The sequence below is a fragment of the Salmo salar genome, chromosome ssa19 (assembly GCF_905237065.1).
Source record: "Salmo salar chromosome ssa19, Ssal_v3.1, whole genome shotgun sequence".
Taxonomy (NCBI): domain Eukaryota; kingdom Metazoa; phylum Chordata; class Actinopteri; order Salmoniformes; family Salmonidae; genus Salmo; species Salmo salar.
This window is the reverse complement of record NC_059460.1, coordinates 26,207,533-26,225,463: the sequence shown is the minus strand read 5'-3', so window position 1 is coordinate 26,225,463 and position 17,931 is coordinate 26,207,533. Positions and strand designations below refer to the sequence as shown.

The 17,931-nt window shown below is 41.4% G+C and overlaps 1 protein-coding gene across 4 annotated transcripts in view; it reads left to right on the top strand.

Annotated features, from left to right (window-relative positions):
* Positions 1 to 13,815, top strand: part of LOC106578614 (dnaJ homolog subfamily B member 6) — a 42,403-nt gene extending 28,588 nt beyond the window's left edge. For 3 of the 4 annotated variants that reach the window (XM_014157613.2, XM_014157616.2, XM_014157615.2), the window contains exons 3-8: positions 619 to 728; positions 2,151 to 2,216; positions 2,662 to 2,772; positions 12,307 to 12,453; positions 12,703 to 12,853; positions 13,145 to 13,815. In XM_014157613.2, the coding sequence (XP_014013088.2) occupies positions 619 to 728; positions 2,151 to 2,216; positions 2,662 to 2,772; positions 12,307 to 12,453; positions 12,703 to 12,853; positions 13,145 to 13,250 (691 nt within the window). In that variant the 3' untranslated portion in view covers positions 13,251 to 13,815. The remainder of the gene's footprint in view (positions 1 to 618; positions 729 to 2,150; positions 2,217 to 2,661; positions 2,773 to 12,306; positions 12,454 to 12,702; positions 12,854 to 13,144) is intronic. The other variant, XM_014157617.2, reaches the window with a different exon arrangement.
* The last annotated feature ends 4,116 nt before the right edge of the window (positions 13,816 to 17,931 follow it).

Genomic DNA, 17,931 nt, shown 5'->3' with positions numbered 1-17,931 from the left:
TAAAACCATTTTAGAGTACATGGTCTAATTGAGTGACTGCTGATGCACAACCAAATTTCTAAATTGCACCTTGTGTATTCTAACTCTCAACAGTAAGTTGAGAACCCGACTGAGTGTTTTTTTTTTTTTGGGGGGGGGTTGAGCCTACAAGGAGGAGGGGGCGCCGGCACCAGTTGCCCATCCCTGATCTAAGTGATTTGATAGTTTGTATTCAGCAGTCATAAAAGTATACCTTATTTTCTTTGAAGAACCACAAAATAGGGATTTTGTCAGACAGCATAGGCACCAGCTCTATAAAGATGAGCTGACTTGGAATGAAAATATAGTCATCAAATAAAACAAATGTAATATACACCACTGAAAGATTTAATTTAAAATAATGTGAATAATTGATTGTTAATAAGTGACAAGCAGTAATGGGCAGTTATTACCATCCTGGGAAATGTATTAATTGTTTTATTCTGTTACAGCATTCAACCCACATAGTGCATTTCAAATGATCGAAATCGAAAACCGTGATTTATTTTTTAATAATCGAACCAAAATTGAACCGACCTTAAAAAGCACTAGTCGCTCAGCACTATAATGTAGTGTACATGTATTTCTGCCATACTGTAGGTACAGAAAGCTAGCACTCAAGTGGCATCCAGACAAGAACCCTGACAACAAGGAGGACGCAGAGAGAAAGTTCAAAGAGCTTTCAGAAGCCTATGAGGTCCTGTCAGACGGTAAGAGTCCCCCCCCACATAAGACAGTTTAAATGCTAAAATCAAATCAAACGCTATTGCACATGTCTGGAATCACGGATACCAATACCACATCCGGTTGTAAAATCAAATAAAAATATCAAGACATGTTATGGAGAAATGCTTGCTGCTAATATAATAATGAGTGACTACAACTTATTATCTGGTGTCTAGAAATGTATGCTAGCTAGGTACACACAGTAGTGGTGATAAGTGGTGTCTTTCTGCTATACATATTGTATTACATGTATCCCTCTGGTGTCCGAGTTGACCTATTTTAAGAAATGCCATTAATTTGTGTCGAAAAAGTTTAAGATCTTTGATAGGAAGATGAGAGATTGAAAAGGAGTGGCAGGTAGCCTAGTGGTTAGAGCATTGGGCCAGTAACCAAAAGGTTGCTGGATCGATTCCATGAGCTGACAAGGTAAAAATCTGTCGTTCTACCCCCTGAACAAGGCCGTTAACCCACTGTTCCCCGGTAGGCCGTCATTGTAAATAAGAATTTGTTCTTAACTGACTTGCCTAGTTAAATATGAATGAGGTTTTTGTTACAGTATATAATCACTACCACCTTGTGAGGTTAGCATAGGGCTAATGTGTTCCTGGTTCTGATGGGACTAGCTACAATGCAGCGTTCTATCACGTGACACTACATCTACGATTTTAATTGGCTAATGCTTAACCTTGAACTTAAACTTTTTCTAATGTTTGCAAGTATGGCCCCTAGCTGTCTTCATGATGTTTTCACCAATACCAAAAAAAAAATTCACACAAACATATGATCAGTCATGTGTTGCTGCCAGATAGTGAACATACATCACTCTTGTTTGTTTGTCCAGAATGACCTTTCTGTCTGTCTGTTTCAGGACCAAACATTATGTAATGTACTTGAGGTGTTGTATGTCCCAAACGGCACCCTATTTTCTATGTAGTCCACTACTTTTGATCAGGGCTCTGGTCAAAAGTAGTGCACTACATAGGGACTAGGGTGCTGTTTGGGACACCGTTATAGGCCTAAGCGCACAACAGACAACTGTAATGTCTTGATTTAGTTGTTCCTGTTATATACTGTTCACCTGGCAACAGCAGCTAAAACCAGGCCAGTAATTGTTATGTCAGGGCTGTTTGAGCTGTGGAGTACACACACTTCAACATCGACTTTCCTCTTTTGGTTCTTGTACAAGCCTTTGAGTAGTCTCTCTTGATGTCATTTGGCTCGTTTTGTCTATCAAGTTCTGGGGTGGTAATTTAGGACTTATGGAAATGGGCATGAACTTGGGCAGCGACACTATGTCCACTAACTCCCATGGCTTGTCAGCACTGTGCACCCTCCGATTTCTTACTATGGCTCTTCCCAGCATTTAATCCCCATTTTTCTTATTTTTATTTTTCCCTTTCCATTAGCAAACAAGAGGAACCTGTATGACCAATATGGTAAAGAAGGCCTAACAGGAAGCGGAGGGGGAGGAGGTAAACATTGAACATTACTCTTTGATGTTTTGATAGGCTTATCTAGGAGATATGGAGGTTATAAATGAATATAAAAGGACAGTATTTTATGATATGACACAATGTCTGAAATACCACATACAGCAAACATGCCAAGGAGAAGTGTATTTTCTTCTACCAATGTACAACTCTATGGGGTCAACTTCAGTGGTTTACCATAAATCTGACAGGGCAATACCAACCTCTTTTTTTTTTTGGGGGGGGGGGTCTGACTTTCAACTAAGCCATTACTACGAGGCATTACTACGAGGCATTACTACGAGTCATGCTACTATCATAGTGTCCTTGAATAATTGAAGTATATTCAGATCGCCATGTGTACTTGTATGACCAGGAATATGTTGCTTTACTATCTCTCAATAACTCTTGTTGGAAATGAGTTGATGATTGTGTCTCTTTCTTCCAGGAAAGCATTATCACAACGCTGATCACTTCGGTGGCGGGTTCACATTCCGTAATCCAGAGGACGTCTTCAGGGAATTCTTTGGGGGACGAGATCCATTTGCAGATTTCTTCGGTAAGTCTTTCCACCCCCCCACTGAGGCCAGAGTGAGCAAGAGACCTCACTATGGCTTTAATAACTGAAGCAGGCATTGTGATTAAGTTTATCAACGCTTTCTCGAGCGGTCTGCTTTTTGATTCCAGGAACATTCCCGACCTTTTCGCTGTCAGATGCCCACAACTAATTGCAGTTTTAAACCCCTGTGGACATGCTACTAATTGTGCACACATCTAGGTCAGCCTAGCTGGCTGGATAAGAGAGATTGGGCTGTTTGCTGCTCTGCATGAGTGTTATATACACGATATATACAAAAGTATGTGGACACGCCTTCAAATTTAGTGGATTTGGCTATTTCATCCACACCTTTTGCTGACAAGTGTATAAAATCGAGTACACAGCCATGCGAACTCCATAGACAAACATTTGCAGTAAATTACCTTACTGAAGAGCTCCGTGACGTCATAGGATGCCACCTTTCCAACAAGTCAGTTTGTAAAATTTCTGCCCTGCCAGAGCTGCCCCTGTCAACTGTAAGTGCTGTTATTGTGAAATGGAAACTTCTAGGAGCAACAACGGCTCAGCTGCAAAGTGGTAGGACACACAAGCTCAAAGAATGGGACCGGCAAAGGCTGAAGCGCGTAGCTCTTAAAAATCGTCTGTCTTCTGTTGCAACACTCACTATCAAGTTCCAAACTGCTTCTGGAAGCAACGTCAGCACAGGAACGGTTCGTCGGGAACTTCATGAAATGGGCATCCATGGGCGAGCAGCCGCACACAAGCCTAAGTTCACCATGTACAATGCCAAGCATTGGCTTAAATGGTGTAAAGCTCGCCGCCATTGGACTCTGAGGCAGTGGAAACGCGTTCTCTGGAGTGATGAATCATGCTTCACCATCTGGCAGACCGACGGATGGATCTGGGTTTGACGGATGCCAGGAGAACGCTACCTGACCAAATGCATAGTGCCAACTGTAAAGTTTGGCGGAGAAGGAATAATGGTCTGGGGCTGTTTGTCATGGTTCGGGGTAGGCCACTTAGTTCCAATGAAGGGAGATCTTAAAGCTACACCATACAATGACATTCTAGACGTTTCTGTGCTTCCAACGTTGTGGCAACAGTTTGGGGAAGGCCCTTTCCTGTTTCAGCATGACAATGCCCACATGCACAAATTGAGGTCCATACAGAAATGGTTTGTTGAGATTGGGGTGGAAGAACTTGATTTGCCTGCACAGAGCCCTAACCTTAACCCCATCGAACACCTTTGGGATGAATTGGAACACCGACTGCGAGCCAGGCCTTATTGCCCAACATCAGTGCCCGACCTCAATTATCCTCTTGTGGCTGAATGGAAGCAAGTCTCTGCAGCAACGTTCCAACATCTAGTGGAAAGCCTTCCCAGAAGAGTGGAGGCTGTTATAGCAGCAAAGGGGGGACCAACTCCATATTAATGCCCATGTCCTGATTCAGGGGACGGTGAGATAGCCTGGACCCTTGATTAGACACACACTTACCCATACATTTTAGCCTAACTGTGGGGTAGCCTGACTCTCAGGACTGTGCTCAGAGTGCCGTCTAGCCTAACTTTGTAGTAGCCTGGGTGTGACTCAGGACGTTAGCAGTCAGTTGACCCCTCCTGTATGTTATTAGTCTTAGCAGGATCCCAGGCTCCTGCTGACAGACCGACCGACAGACCCCCAGCACCAGCTGGCATTATGACAGCCAGCCATACAATAACCACACCTCTGGCTACAGGCTGGGTACTGTATAGCCATAGGCTTTAGTTTCAACTGTAGAACCCCCATTGCATCCTTTTAGAGTCTCTTTCTAAGCACAGACTGGAGAGCATGGATGTTCTGGGTTCAAGTTTTAAGAGCAAACAGGGACACCTACCTGAGCCAGGACCATAGTGGTGTTCTGTGCCATCAGCCTAGCATTTACTATCCTCTTACCGAAAGCATTGAGGACATGCTGTCTGATGCTGGACACTGCCAACATGGAAGTAAACAGCAACAGCTGTCCTCTGCACTCAGTCTGTGCATGCGTCCAAACTGGCACCCTATTCTCTACAGAGTGCACTACTTTTGCCCAAAACCCCATAGGTCCTGGTCAAAAGTAGTGTGCTTTATAGGGAATATGGTGCCATTTGGGACGTAGACTGTGTTTTAAAGATACACTGGGCATTTACAATCTGTAGAGTCATGATACATGGAAGAGTTTACAGACAGAAATCCAAATATCAACATGGAAGTGTTTGCCTTCTTAGATACAGGAAAAGCATCCAGCCTTTTCTAGTCTTATTTGTCAGAGCCATTTGTGTTTATGAAAGCGTTTCATCTTGTTAATTTAAACCAGGATGTTTTAACATGCACTTCCCGCACACTCATACACCACACGCATTCGAGTGTTATTGTAACCCCCTCACCTCACATGTTTCCACACACACACACAGACACATGGGTCTGCTGCTATTACAACTGCTCTTGTTTTTAATACGGAAGCTATTTTTGAAAGCATTCCAGCTGAATGATGAATGATGTAGGCTGTCCTATCTGTCCATTTTCTGAGGCTCGCCTCCACATTTATAGCTCTGGGGTTGAACCGCGGATGCCTCGCAGTCATTTGTTATAAATAATTATAAATCAAGGGACACCAAGATAAGAAGATGGCCCGGAGGTTCAAGGGCTTTAATCCTAGATCTTAAATTATGTTAAGGTCAATCCCATTAGAAACATCTTCCAGATTTGGCTGAGCTTGGGATGGGCTGGCATTCTCCTCAACCTACTCCTCAAGGTCCATAGGAGTATCAATTCTCATTGATAATAAAGTCCCATTTAAGTCTACAGAAGTTACTACAGATGCAAATGGATGTTTTTATAATGGTGAAAGGAAACCTGGCACAAGAAAGTAACTTTACTGAATTGTTATTGCCCAAAGTTAATGAATGACCTTGTACTAAAACTACCTCAATGTAACAGGAATATTATATGCGGGGGGGGGATTTTAAGTATGCAGGATGCAACTCTAGAGAAGTCGTCAACTAAACTATATCCTCTTCCTAACATGTCTAAGGTATTAAACCACAACATCAAAGAGATGGTCTGTGTGAACTGTGGAGATAGAAACATCCAACTGAAAGACAATACTCCTATTACTCTCATGTTGACAACTCATTTTCAAGAATTGACTTTTGTAATTGCAAACTTTTATTTAATTGACTGTTTTTCTGAATGTACATACCTTCCTAGAATAATTCCGGACCACAGCTCATTGTCCTTCACCTTAAACTCAAACCTCCTTTGCCAATAGCAAAGACATGGCGATTCAACACAATGTTACTTTGAGATGAGTTTACCTCATCTCAACACAGACATGGTTTTTGGAAATAAATGTAGCCGATGAAGTATGCCCAACTGTTGTCTGGGTAGCTCTTAAAGCATATATGAGCGGTTGCATCATGTCTTACTCTTCACATAAGAGAAGACCCATAAAAAAATTGAAATACTAGAACAGAAAATCCATGACTTAGAAATGTTGACACCCTTCAACAGTGGAGCACTTTGAAGCTTGAACATAACACACAGTAAACCCCCGCTGAAATGAAATGGTTTGATTTTAAAACGTATGCAAAAAAGAATAATAATGATGATCCACAAAAGGGATATAAGTACAACAGGAGGAGGGCAGAGTGACTCTTCACTGTCTGCTATGGACCAGCGCATTGACACCATAATTGGAGAGATCTCGGTGTCTGGCATCATTTGTGATGGTGATACTGAGGAACCTCTCCCAGACACACCAACTGATGGCAAGTCGAGCTTTATTTTCGCAACCATATTCAGACATGGACCACATCTAAATATTTTTTCTTGAAAATGAAATATAATATATATGTATGTATGTATGTATGTATGTGTGACAAAATGAATAACAAAACATGAAATCTTGACAGATGTGGGTGATTTGCCTGATTTGCCTGCATCAATTCTTGGACTCAAACAGCAGCTGGAGGATGTATGCAATAGAGAGAAATCAATAATTGAAGGAACCTGTTGATTGTGTCAATCATGTGAGACAAATTCTGGTGCAATGTAAATGTGTTTTCCTTGTCGATTTGATTACAATATTTGGTAGAACAGATACCTCAAACTGTTGTATGATATTGACTCTTGTCCTCAGTGCCAGACCTATGGGTGGTGGGAAACACTCCCTGTCAGGCATGGGCTCATTGGGTCTGGGTGGATCTTTCAGTGGAATGCCATTTTTGATTGTAATGTTGTGGAGCACACCGCAAACCTAAAAAGGATCCCCTGCTGATTTTGTACATTTGCCCACTGACAAAGAAATGGTCAGTCTATAATTTTAATGGTAGGTTTATTTGAACAGTGAGAGACAGAATAACAACAAAAACATCCAGAAAAACACATAAAAAATGTTATACAATTATTTGCATTTTAATGAGGGAAATAAGTATTTGGCCCCTCTGCAAAACATGACTTAGTACTTGGTGGCAAAACCCTTGTTGGCAATCACAGAGGTCAGACGTTTCTTGTAGTTGGCCACCAGGTTTGATGCGGTGAAGTTGTCCTGTCCCCTTCGCAGAAAAACACCCCTAAAGCATAATGTTTCCACCATGTTTGACGATGGGGATGGTGTTCTTGGGGTCATAGGCAGCATTCCTCCTCCTCCACACACGGCGAGTTGAGTTGATGCCAAAGAGCTCCATTTTGGTCTCATCTGACCACAACACTTTCACCCAGCTGTCCTCTGAATCATTCAGATGTTCATTGGTAAACTTCAGACGGGTATGTATATGTGCTTTCTTGAGCAGGGGGACCTTGCGGGCACTGCAGGATTTCAGTCCTTCACGGCGTAGTGTGTTACCTATTGTTTTCTTGGTGACTATGGTCCCAGCTGCCTTGAGATCATTGACAAGATCCTCCCGTGTAGTTCTGGGCTGATTCCTCACCGGTCTCATGATCATTGCAACTCCACGAGGTGAGATCTTGCATGGAGCCCCAGGCCGAGGGAGATTGACAGTTATTTTCTGTTTCTTCCATTTGCGAATAATTGCACCAACTGTTGTCACCTTCTCACCAAGCTGCTTGGCGATGGTCTTGTAGCCCATTCCAGCCTTGTGTAGGTCTACAATCCTGTCCCTGACATCCTTGGAGAGCCCTTTGGTCTTGGCCATGGTGGAGAGTTTGGAATCTGATTGATTGATTGCTTCTGTGGACAGGTGTCTTTTTATACAGGTAACAAGCTGAGATTTGGAGCGCTCCCTTTAAGAGTGTGCTCCTAATCTCAGCTCATTACCTGTATAAAAGACACCTGGGAGCCAGAAATCTGTCTATAAAAGAAACACATGAATAAACTATAACTATCTTTTTTCTTCATAGTTTATGATTTGGTCCAGTATCTCAATCCTTTCTCCATTTGGCGGATGGTATTTCATTAGCAGTTTGACTTTCCTACCACAAGGTGCTGTGCGTACACATGGTCAGAGGTGTGCTTAAATTTACGCATATTCTCAAGTTGATAAATCCCACACTTTGCAAAACCATGCGTGCGATCCTTTCTAAGCAAACATTTCTGTTCGTATGCAACATTGATGACATTGACAACGTCTTGAATATTGAACATGTGTACTATGACTTATCTCTACTGTCCTTCAATTACAATACATATTTGGATTATCCAAGGCTGATTTTTATTTCCATTCTTACAACTCAGAAATTGTATTCGACGACTTCAACAGAAGGCATCTAGCATAGACAAAATACTGAAAGAAGCTGCAACGCCAAAGAAGTTGATGGCCAAGTTATATCAAGGGCTGATTTGAAGCTCTACCTGATGGCTCAGAACCTATAAGGAAACAATGGGCAACAGATCTAAAGGAAGAAATTGAGTAGAACCATTGATCACAGATATGTGAAAATATTCGTACCTGATCCTACAACCTAAGCCATAAACTATTGCAATTCATCGGACTTACTACACTCCTGCCAGAATGCACCCAGAAATGTCACATCTCTGTTGGAGATGCTAAAAGCACAAAGGAACCCTTTTACAGTGCCTTCAGGAAGTATTCACACCCTTTACTTTTTCCACATTTTGTTGTGTTATTGCTTGAATTTAAAATGGATTAAATGCATACAATAATCCATCATGTCAAAGTGGAATTTTGTTTTAAAAATTGTTTACAAAAAATCTAAAGCTGAAATGGCTTGAGTCAGTAAGTATTCAACCCCTTTTATGGCAAGCCTAAGTAAGTTCAGGAGTAAAAATGGGTTTAACAAGTCACATGATAAGATGCATGGACACACTCTGTGTGCAATAATAGTGTTTAACATGATTTTAGAATGATTACCTCATCTCAATCAATATACCCAGTTACTACAAAGATACAGGCATCCTTCCTAACTGAGTTTCCAGAGAGGATTTCACCATGAGGCCAATGGTGACTTTAAAACAGTTAGTTTAATGGCTGTGATGGGAGAAGTGAGGATGTATCTGTAGTTATTCCGCAATATTAACGTAATTGACCGAGCGAAAAGGTACAGAATTTTTTTTTCTTCTCAAACGTCCTGTTTGCAACAAGGCACTAAAATATGGCAAAGCAATTAACGTTCTGTCCTAAATACAATTTGTTATTTTGTAGGTACTTTTTAAGTAAATACCTGCAGTCAACTTGTACAATAAGTTATGGGGAAAAAACAGAACATTATTCATTTTACCTGTCCCATTATTTACATTATAAAGCTCACCATAGTTCCCCAGAACAGTTGAGCCAGTCTCGTGTTTGTTTGTAAAAAACACAACGGGAGAAAGCGGGAGCAGGTGAGTCGAGCTGTGTATTGACAGGTGTCACGTTTTATATTGAAAGTCAATAGTTTATTTTGCTTCAATAGAGTGATCAGGGACTTGCAACTATAGTTTTCCTTCACAGAAAATACACTGCTCAAAAAAATAAAGGGAACACTTAAACAACACAATGTAACTCCAAGTCAATCACATTTCTGTGAAATCAAACTGTCCACTTAGGAAGCAACACTGATTGACAATCAATTTCACATGCTGTTGTGCAAATGGAATAGACAACAGGTGGAAATTATAGGCAATTAGCAAGACACCCCCAATAAAGGAGTGGTTCTGCAGGTGGGGACCACAGACCACTTCTCAGTTCCTATGCTTCCTGGCTGATGTTTTGGTCACTTTTGAATGCTGGCGGTGCTTTCACTCTAGTGGTAGCATGAGACGGAGTCTACAACCCACACAAGTGGCTCAGGTAGTGCAGCTCATCCAGGATGGCACATCAATGCGAGCTGTGGCAAGAAGGTTTGCTGTGTCTGTCAGCGTAGTGTCCAGAGCATGGAGGCGCTACCAGGAGACAGGCCAGTACATCAGGAGACGTGGAGGAGGCCGTAGGAGGGCAACAACCCAGCAGCAGGACCGCTACCTCCGCCTTTGTGCAAGGAGGAGCACTGCCAGAGCCCTGCAAAATGACCTCCAGCAGGCCACAAATGTGCATGTGTCTGCTCAAACGGTCAGAAACAGACTCCATGAGGGTGGTATGAGGGCCCGATGTCCACAGGTGGGGGTTGTGCTTACAGCCCAACACCGTGCAGGACGTTTTGCATTTGCCAGAGAACACCAAGATTGGCAAATTCGCCACTGACGCCCTGTGCTCTTCACAGATGAAAGCAGGTTCACACTGAGCACATGTGACAGACGTGACAGAGTCTGGAGACGCCGTGGAGAACGTTCTGCTGCCTGCAACATCCTCCAGCATGACCGGTTTGGCGGTGGGTCAGTCATGGTGTGGGGTGGCATTTCTTTGGGGGGCCGCACAGCACTCCATGTGCTCGCCAGAGGTAGCCTGACTGCCATTAGGTACCGAGATGAGATCCTCAGACCCCTTGTGAGACCATATGCTGGTGCGGTTGGCCCTGGGTTCCTCAAAATGCAAGACAATGCTAGACCTCATGTGGCTGGAGTGTGTCAGCAGTTCCTGCAAGAGGAAGGCATTGATGCTATGGACTGGCCCGCCCGTTCCCCAGACCTGAATCCAATTGAGCACATTTGGTACATCATGTCTCGCTCCATCCACCAACGTCACGTTGCACCACAGACTGTCCAGAAGTTGGCGGATGCTTTAGTCCAGGTCTGGGAGGAGATCCCTCAGGAGACCATCTGCCACCTCATCAGGAGCATGCCCAGGCGTTGTAGGGAGGTCATACAGGCACGTGGAGGCCACACACACTACTGAGCCTCATTTTGACTTGTTTTAATGACATTACATCAAAGTTGGATCAGCCTGTAGTGTGGTTTTCCACTTTAATTTTGAGTGTGACTCCAAATCCAGACCTCCATGGGTTGATAAATTGGATTTCCATTGATTATTTTTGTGTGATTTTGTTGTCAGCACATTCAACTATGTAAAGAAAAAAGTGTTTAATAAGAATATTTCTTTCCTTCAGATCTAGGATGTGTTGTTTAAGTGTTCCCTTTATTTTTTTGAGCAGTATATATTAGTGCAACACATGAATCAGTTGACAGCAGAAGTGCAATGCTATTTGGCTGGCAGTCAAGTTAATGAGCTTACAATGAAAAAGCAAGATCTTTTTTGCAAAAACAATGCGTGGCCATCATATCTCTGTTTATCACAAAGATTGTAGCCAGGTACATGTCCCAATGTTTTGCTTAAAGTAGGCTGAACTTTGAACGTTTCTTCAAGTGCAGTTGAAGAAAGTACATTAACCTATGGAATAATATGTAAATGAATAAGCCAACATGTAAAGTGTTGGTCCCATGTTTCATGAGCTGAAATAAAAGATCCCAGAAATGTTCCATACGGAAGAAAATCTTATTTCTTTCAGCTTTTAAAAAGGCCACTGTAAATTGTGCACTTTTATCACACAACACAATGCCACAGATGTCTCAAGTTTTGAGGGAGCGTGCAATTGGCATGCTGACTGCAGGAATGTCCACCAGAGCTGTTTCCAGATAATTTAATGTTAATTTCTTTACCAATGTCGTTTTAGAGAATTTGTCACTACGTCCAACCAGCCTCACAACTGCAGACCATGTGTATGGGCAGGCATAAGGTGCAGACAACTAACACAATTGCATTTTATTGATGGCAATTTGAATGCACAGAGATAACGTGACAAGATCCTGAGGCCCATTGTTGTGACATTGGGTGCTGAGGAGTATTTCTGTCTGTAATAAAGCCATTTTGTGGGGAAAAACAAATTCTGATTGGATGGGCCTAGCTCCACAGTGGCCTATGGCCTATGCCTAGTCAAGTGAAATCTATAGATTAGGACCTAATGAATTTATTTAAATGAACAGATTTCCTTATGAACTGTAACTCATCAAAATCTTTGAAATTGTTGCATGTTGCGTTTTTATTTTTGTTCTGTGTAAATATGTATTTAGATGGCCTATGCCTTTTGTATGCTCATGGATTTCAGTTTTTATTGACTATTTTTGGGTGTAATTAACTTGAACTAGACTAATGTGTTGTCATTGTCTGTCCCCTATCCCCAGCGGACGATGACTTCTTCGGCGGGGGTCAAAGACAGCGAGGGGTGAGCCGGAGCAGGACCGGGGGACCCTTCCACGGTTTCGGGGGCTTCCCCCCCTTCGGGGCAGGCTTCCCAGTGTTTGATTCAGGTGGGCCTCCCCTGCAGCACGGTAATACTGTATTTCTAACATGCGTCTCCCAAAACTCTGGTTAAGCTTAACTTCCTCCTCACGGAAATTGTTACAACATAAATCTCACTGCATATTATAAAATATGCTATTTAGATCATATAATTAGCTTCATTTTGAGATCAACATTTGCGAGGCCAAAACAAAGTTTTATTTGTCATATGCACAGATTACAGTGTAGTGTACACAGTACAATGAAATCGTGTGTGTGTGTGTGTGTTTCACTCCTAGGTTTCACTTCGCTGGGGCATATGGGTGGAGGGGGCTTTTCCACGATCTCCTCTTCATCTTTCGGGGGTAGCGGAGGAGGGGGGATGGGCAACATCCGCTCAGTATCCACCTCTACCAAGTTCATCAACGGCAGACAAATCACCACAAAACGGTACAGCTAGTCAGTCAATGTAGTCATCTGTGTCACTAACTTGTTCCTGTCTTCACTCTGTGACCTGGGAATAGTTTCCTCAAAATAAAAACAAACATGATTTTTCTAGGCTGTTTTCCTATTTACTTTGGCTGTGGTCAATTCACCAAGACAAGTTTTGAATATTGAAGAATTGTGTAACACTTAACAATAACGTACCCTTTATAAACCCTTTAAATTATTACCAAAAACAGATATGCATGATTAAAATAACTCTTGTCTTTTATCCTAACTCTGTTTTGTCTCATGCAGGATTGTGGAGAATGGCCAGGAGAGGGTGGAGGTGGAGGAGGACGGTCAGTTGAAGTCTCTAACCGTCAACGGTAAGGAGCAGCGCCTAAGACTGGATAACAAGTGATAACCTCTGCACAACGTTTGAAATGCTCACACCTGAACTGGAAACAAACCAAACTAACTCGGCGTGACGATGCTGCTCAGGGTCGCAATCTTACGGCGGGTTGGTTTCTCTCCTTTCTCTCCCCTGTTGACATTCGTAGTTCCCGTGTTTCACAGCGAGGAAATGTGTTCTCATCTTAGTTTAGCCGCTGGAGCGAGGGACGATCAGATAGGGTTGTAATTTATTCCAGCTTTACCTTTTTGTTTTGGGACCATTCTCTTACTAGGACCACTGTTTATGACTTTTTTTGCTGTACTGATTTTGCTGTATTACAGTTTTTCCGTGGGTGGACTTCTTTTACCTTTTAGTTCTAGAAGCCAGGGGCACAACAAGATGTACATTTTGACGGCTTTGCGTCTGTTCATTTTTTTTATTTTTATTAACTGTCAAATTATCTCAGCTTTAACCCTTTGCCTATTTAAAAGAAAATCTAACCTCATCTCTCTAACCTGTATACTGTTCATGTTCATGAGCTTTAGATGACCCATTTTAGACAGTTAATAAATTTATATAGTGTTAATGTGAACTTGTTTTTGCTTTTGTCTTTGTTTTTGAATACAAGTGTTTTTTCAGCATGATTGACAAGGCTGTTTGTGTTCTGACTAACTGTTCCATCAGTTCATCATAAACCCTAAACAGACTAAATATACAGTGCCTTGCAAAGGTATTCAGACACCTTGGATTTCTTCACTTGTTTTATTGTGTTACAAAGTGGGATTGGATTTAATTGTAATTTTTTGTCAACAATATACACAACATACTCTGTCAAAGTGGAAGGAACAATTACTTTTTTTTTTTATATGAGCAATATAAAATTATAATAGTTGCATAAGTATTCAGCCTCTTTGTTTAGGCAAGCCTACATTAGTTCAGGAGTCACATTTGGTTTAACAAATCACATAAAAAGTTACTGTAAGGTCCCTTACAGACAAACCACATGTTTCACATGTCACGTGAAATCATTTGGATCACATATGTGGATCACATATGGATTCACATTTTCACATGAGATTTCACTTGTGACTCCCTGCAAACCAAAATGGGTTGTTATAATACACACACAGTGCTTTTAACTTACACTAACTTACAACATTTGAGCACGTGAAAACCCAGCTGTCAAATGTAATTTAGACTATATTACTTTGAAGTGCATCATTTACATGAGTTCACTTTAAACAGTCATGGTCCCCTGCAGGTTTTATCTAGTTCCCGGTTTGTTCCAGGGACATCCCCAAGGACATTCTTAGAACATTGTGTCATGGTCCCCTGCACGTTTTTGTCTAGTTGCGGTGATCATGTGAAATTCATGTGTTTTTTTTTCCCGTAAGGGTTCCATCAGACAAGTATTGAATTTCGAGCACAGATTCAACTACAAAGACCAGGGAACTTTTCAAACGGGTAGTGATTAGTAGATTGGTAACAATATTGAATCAGACATTGAATATCTATTTTAAGTATGACCTAGTTAATAATAATTATGCTGTGCGTTATGCATTTAACCACCCAGACACCTAAAGAATAGTCATCCTTCTGAACTGAGTTGCAGGACAGGAATGAAACTGCTCAGGGATGTTACCATAAGGGCATTGGTGACTTTAAAACAGCTACAGAGTTCAATGGTTATGATGGGAGAGAACTGAGGATGGATCAACAACATTGTAGTGACTCCACAATAATGACCTAAATGACAGTCATAATAAGAACACAAACATACAAAATATTCCAAAACATGCATTTTGTATGCAACAAGACACTAAAGTAATACTGAAAAAAAAAGTGGCAAAGGAAAAAACCTTTTGGCCTAAATGCAAAGCCCTATGTTTGGGGCAAACACAACACATCACTGAGTAACTGCCTCCTTATTTTCAAGCAGGGTGTTGGCTGCATCATGGTATAGGTATGATTTAACATTGGCAAGTACTGGGTTTGTCAGGATAAAATGAAACTGGGATAAGCACAAGGAAAATCCTAGAGCAAAACCTGCTTCAGTCTGCTTTACACCAGACACTGGAAGAGGAATTCACCTTTCAGCAGGACAATAACCTACAACACAAGGCCAAATCTACCCTGGAGTTGCTTACCAAGAAGACAATGACTGTTCCTAAGTGGCAGAGTTAGTATTTCAAGCAGATCTAAATCAAAACTATGGCAAGACTAGAACATTTGCTCTCTAGCCATGATCCCCAACATCTTGACAGAGCTTGAAGAGTTTTTTAAAGAATAATAGGCAAATATTACACAATCCAGGTGTGCAAAGCTCTTGGAGACTTACCCAAGAAGACTAACAGCTGTAATTGCTGCCAAAGGTGTTTCTAACCTGTATGGACTCAGGGAGCTGAGTACTTATGCAACTAATATATTATAGCTGTACACATTTTATGAATCTTTAAAACATTTTAGAATTGTTCTTCCAATGTCAATTTTAAATCCATTTTAATACCACTTTGTAAAATAATGAAATGTGAAGAAATCCAAGTGGTCTGAATACTTTTGCAAAGCACTGTGTGTGTGTGTGTGTGTGTGTGTGTGTGTGTGTGTGTGTGTGTATTTCTTTTTCTATACATACACACACTACCGGTCAAAGGTTTTAGAACACCTACTCATTCATTTCCCTAGGGTTTTTATTGAATTTTTGACTATTTTCTACATTGTAGAAAAATAGTGAAGACATCAAAACTATGAAATAACATATATGGAATAATGTAGTAACCCAAAAAGTGTTAAACAAATCAAAATATGTTATATTTGAGATTCTTCAAATATCCACCCTTTGCCTTGATGACAGCTTTGCACATTCTTGGCTTTCTCTCAACCAGCTTCATGAGGTAGTCACCTGGAATGCATTTCAATTAACAGGTGTGCCTTCTTAAAAGTTAATTTGTGGAATTTCTTTCCTTCTTAATCCGTTTGAGCCAATCAGCTGTGTTGTGGGACCGTCATTTGTTTTTCAACAGGGCAATGACCCAACACACTTCCAGGCTGTGTAAGGGCTATTTTACCAAGAAGAAGAATAGTGTAGCTATTTGCAGAATCTCAAATACAAAATATATTTGTTTAACACTTTTTTGATTACTACATGATTCCGTATGTGTTATTTCATAGTTTTGATGACTTCACTATTATTCCACAATGTAGGCAATAGTAAAAATAAAGAATACTCTTGAAAGAGTAGGTGTTCTAAAACTTTTGACCGGTAGTGTATATGGACCAAATACAGGGGATTTTGGGTAAAAACAAAACGGTTATTAAAACTTGACCCTTTTTTAAGGTCTGTTGCAGTCACAATGAGTCTGTGATGATTCTGTTTGGCTTGAGTGACACTTTCACAGCCGTCCCAACACCCACTTCCACAAACTGTGTGTGCTTGCTTGATGTCACCTGCTTCACACCAACACACAGAAAAAAAGAAACCACACATGCTGCCTTTCAATGAAACTCACACACTAATCACATCATACTCACAAGTGTTCATTTTAACCTACTAATAAAATAGTTTTACTGCTATGCTTTTGGATTACACCTGCATTCTTACAGTGGTCCATTGTGTCATTCATTCAGTGATAGCTGTCTCTTCATGGACTATCATGATTTGCAAGATGGAATTATTAGCTAGCTTCAACGTAAGATACAGTATGTCAGTGTTAGTTGCCTTTAATCAAGAATGGAGTTAATCTCAACAACAGGTATGTATTCTCACACACACACATATATACACACACACCCATCTTGAATCCATTAAGCTGTGTCCCATGTTTTTGAAGACCTCCCTTGCCCTTCCTGTCTTCTCCTAGCAGCCTTAAATGTGTTGATGATGCGTTTGCTTAGAGAATGGGAGTCATACACATTCTCACCTCAGTTTCCCCAGCCTTCACAGAGGTGTCCCAAATGGCACCCTATTCCCTATAAAGTGCACTAAATAGGGTATCGGGTGCCATTTGGGATGCAGACGGTGTGTTTTTGTCTTTTCATCTAGTAATATGTAAGCTGTTTTGTAAGATGTTGCCGGTGTGTTGTCTGGGGAAGCTAGGTTTAAAATCAAATCAACACTGTTTGGATGTTCAACACAATACCTTATATTGGAGATGGGTCTGCTTCTCAAATGGTACCCTGAAACCTACATACAGGTAACAGACAAAATAATGGAAACACTTGAGTAAATGAGGAATACAAAGTACAGTGTATTGAGAGCAGGTGCGTCCACACAGTTTTAGTTCCTGAGTTAACCAATTAACATCCCATGCCAAGGTGCATTGAAGCTACTTTGGCTCATGGGGGCCCAATGCCCTATATTAAGACACTTTGTGTTTCCTTTATTTTGGCAGTTACCTGTAGTGCACTAGTTAAATAGTTTTACTTCTATGTTTGAACAGAGCCTTACAGGCCCTGGTCAAAAGTAGTGCACTAAATAAGGAATAGGGTGCCATTTGTGATGTAACCGGGGTTGTATTGTCCCTCTCAGCGCCGGGCTGATGTGTTATCTTCAGATGCCGTGCATCCGTGCCACTGTCTGAAACTGGTGGCACAGATGGTGGTAGACTGGCAGCAGTGAGCAGAAGGGCTTACAGCTGTTTATTATGCCCTGGCCTGCGGCAGAAGGTGAAGTGCGTGTTTGTTCAGGGGCAGAACGTCAGATTTTTACCTT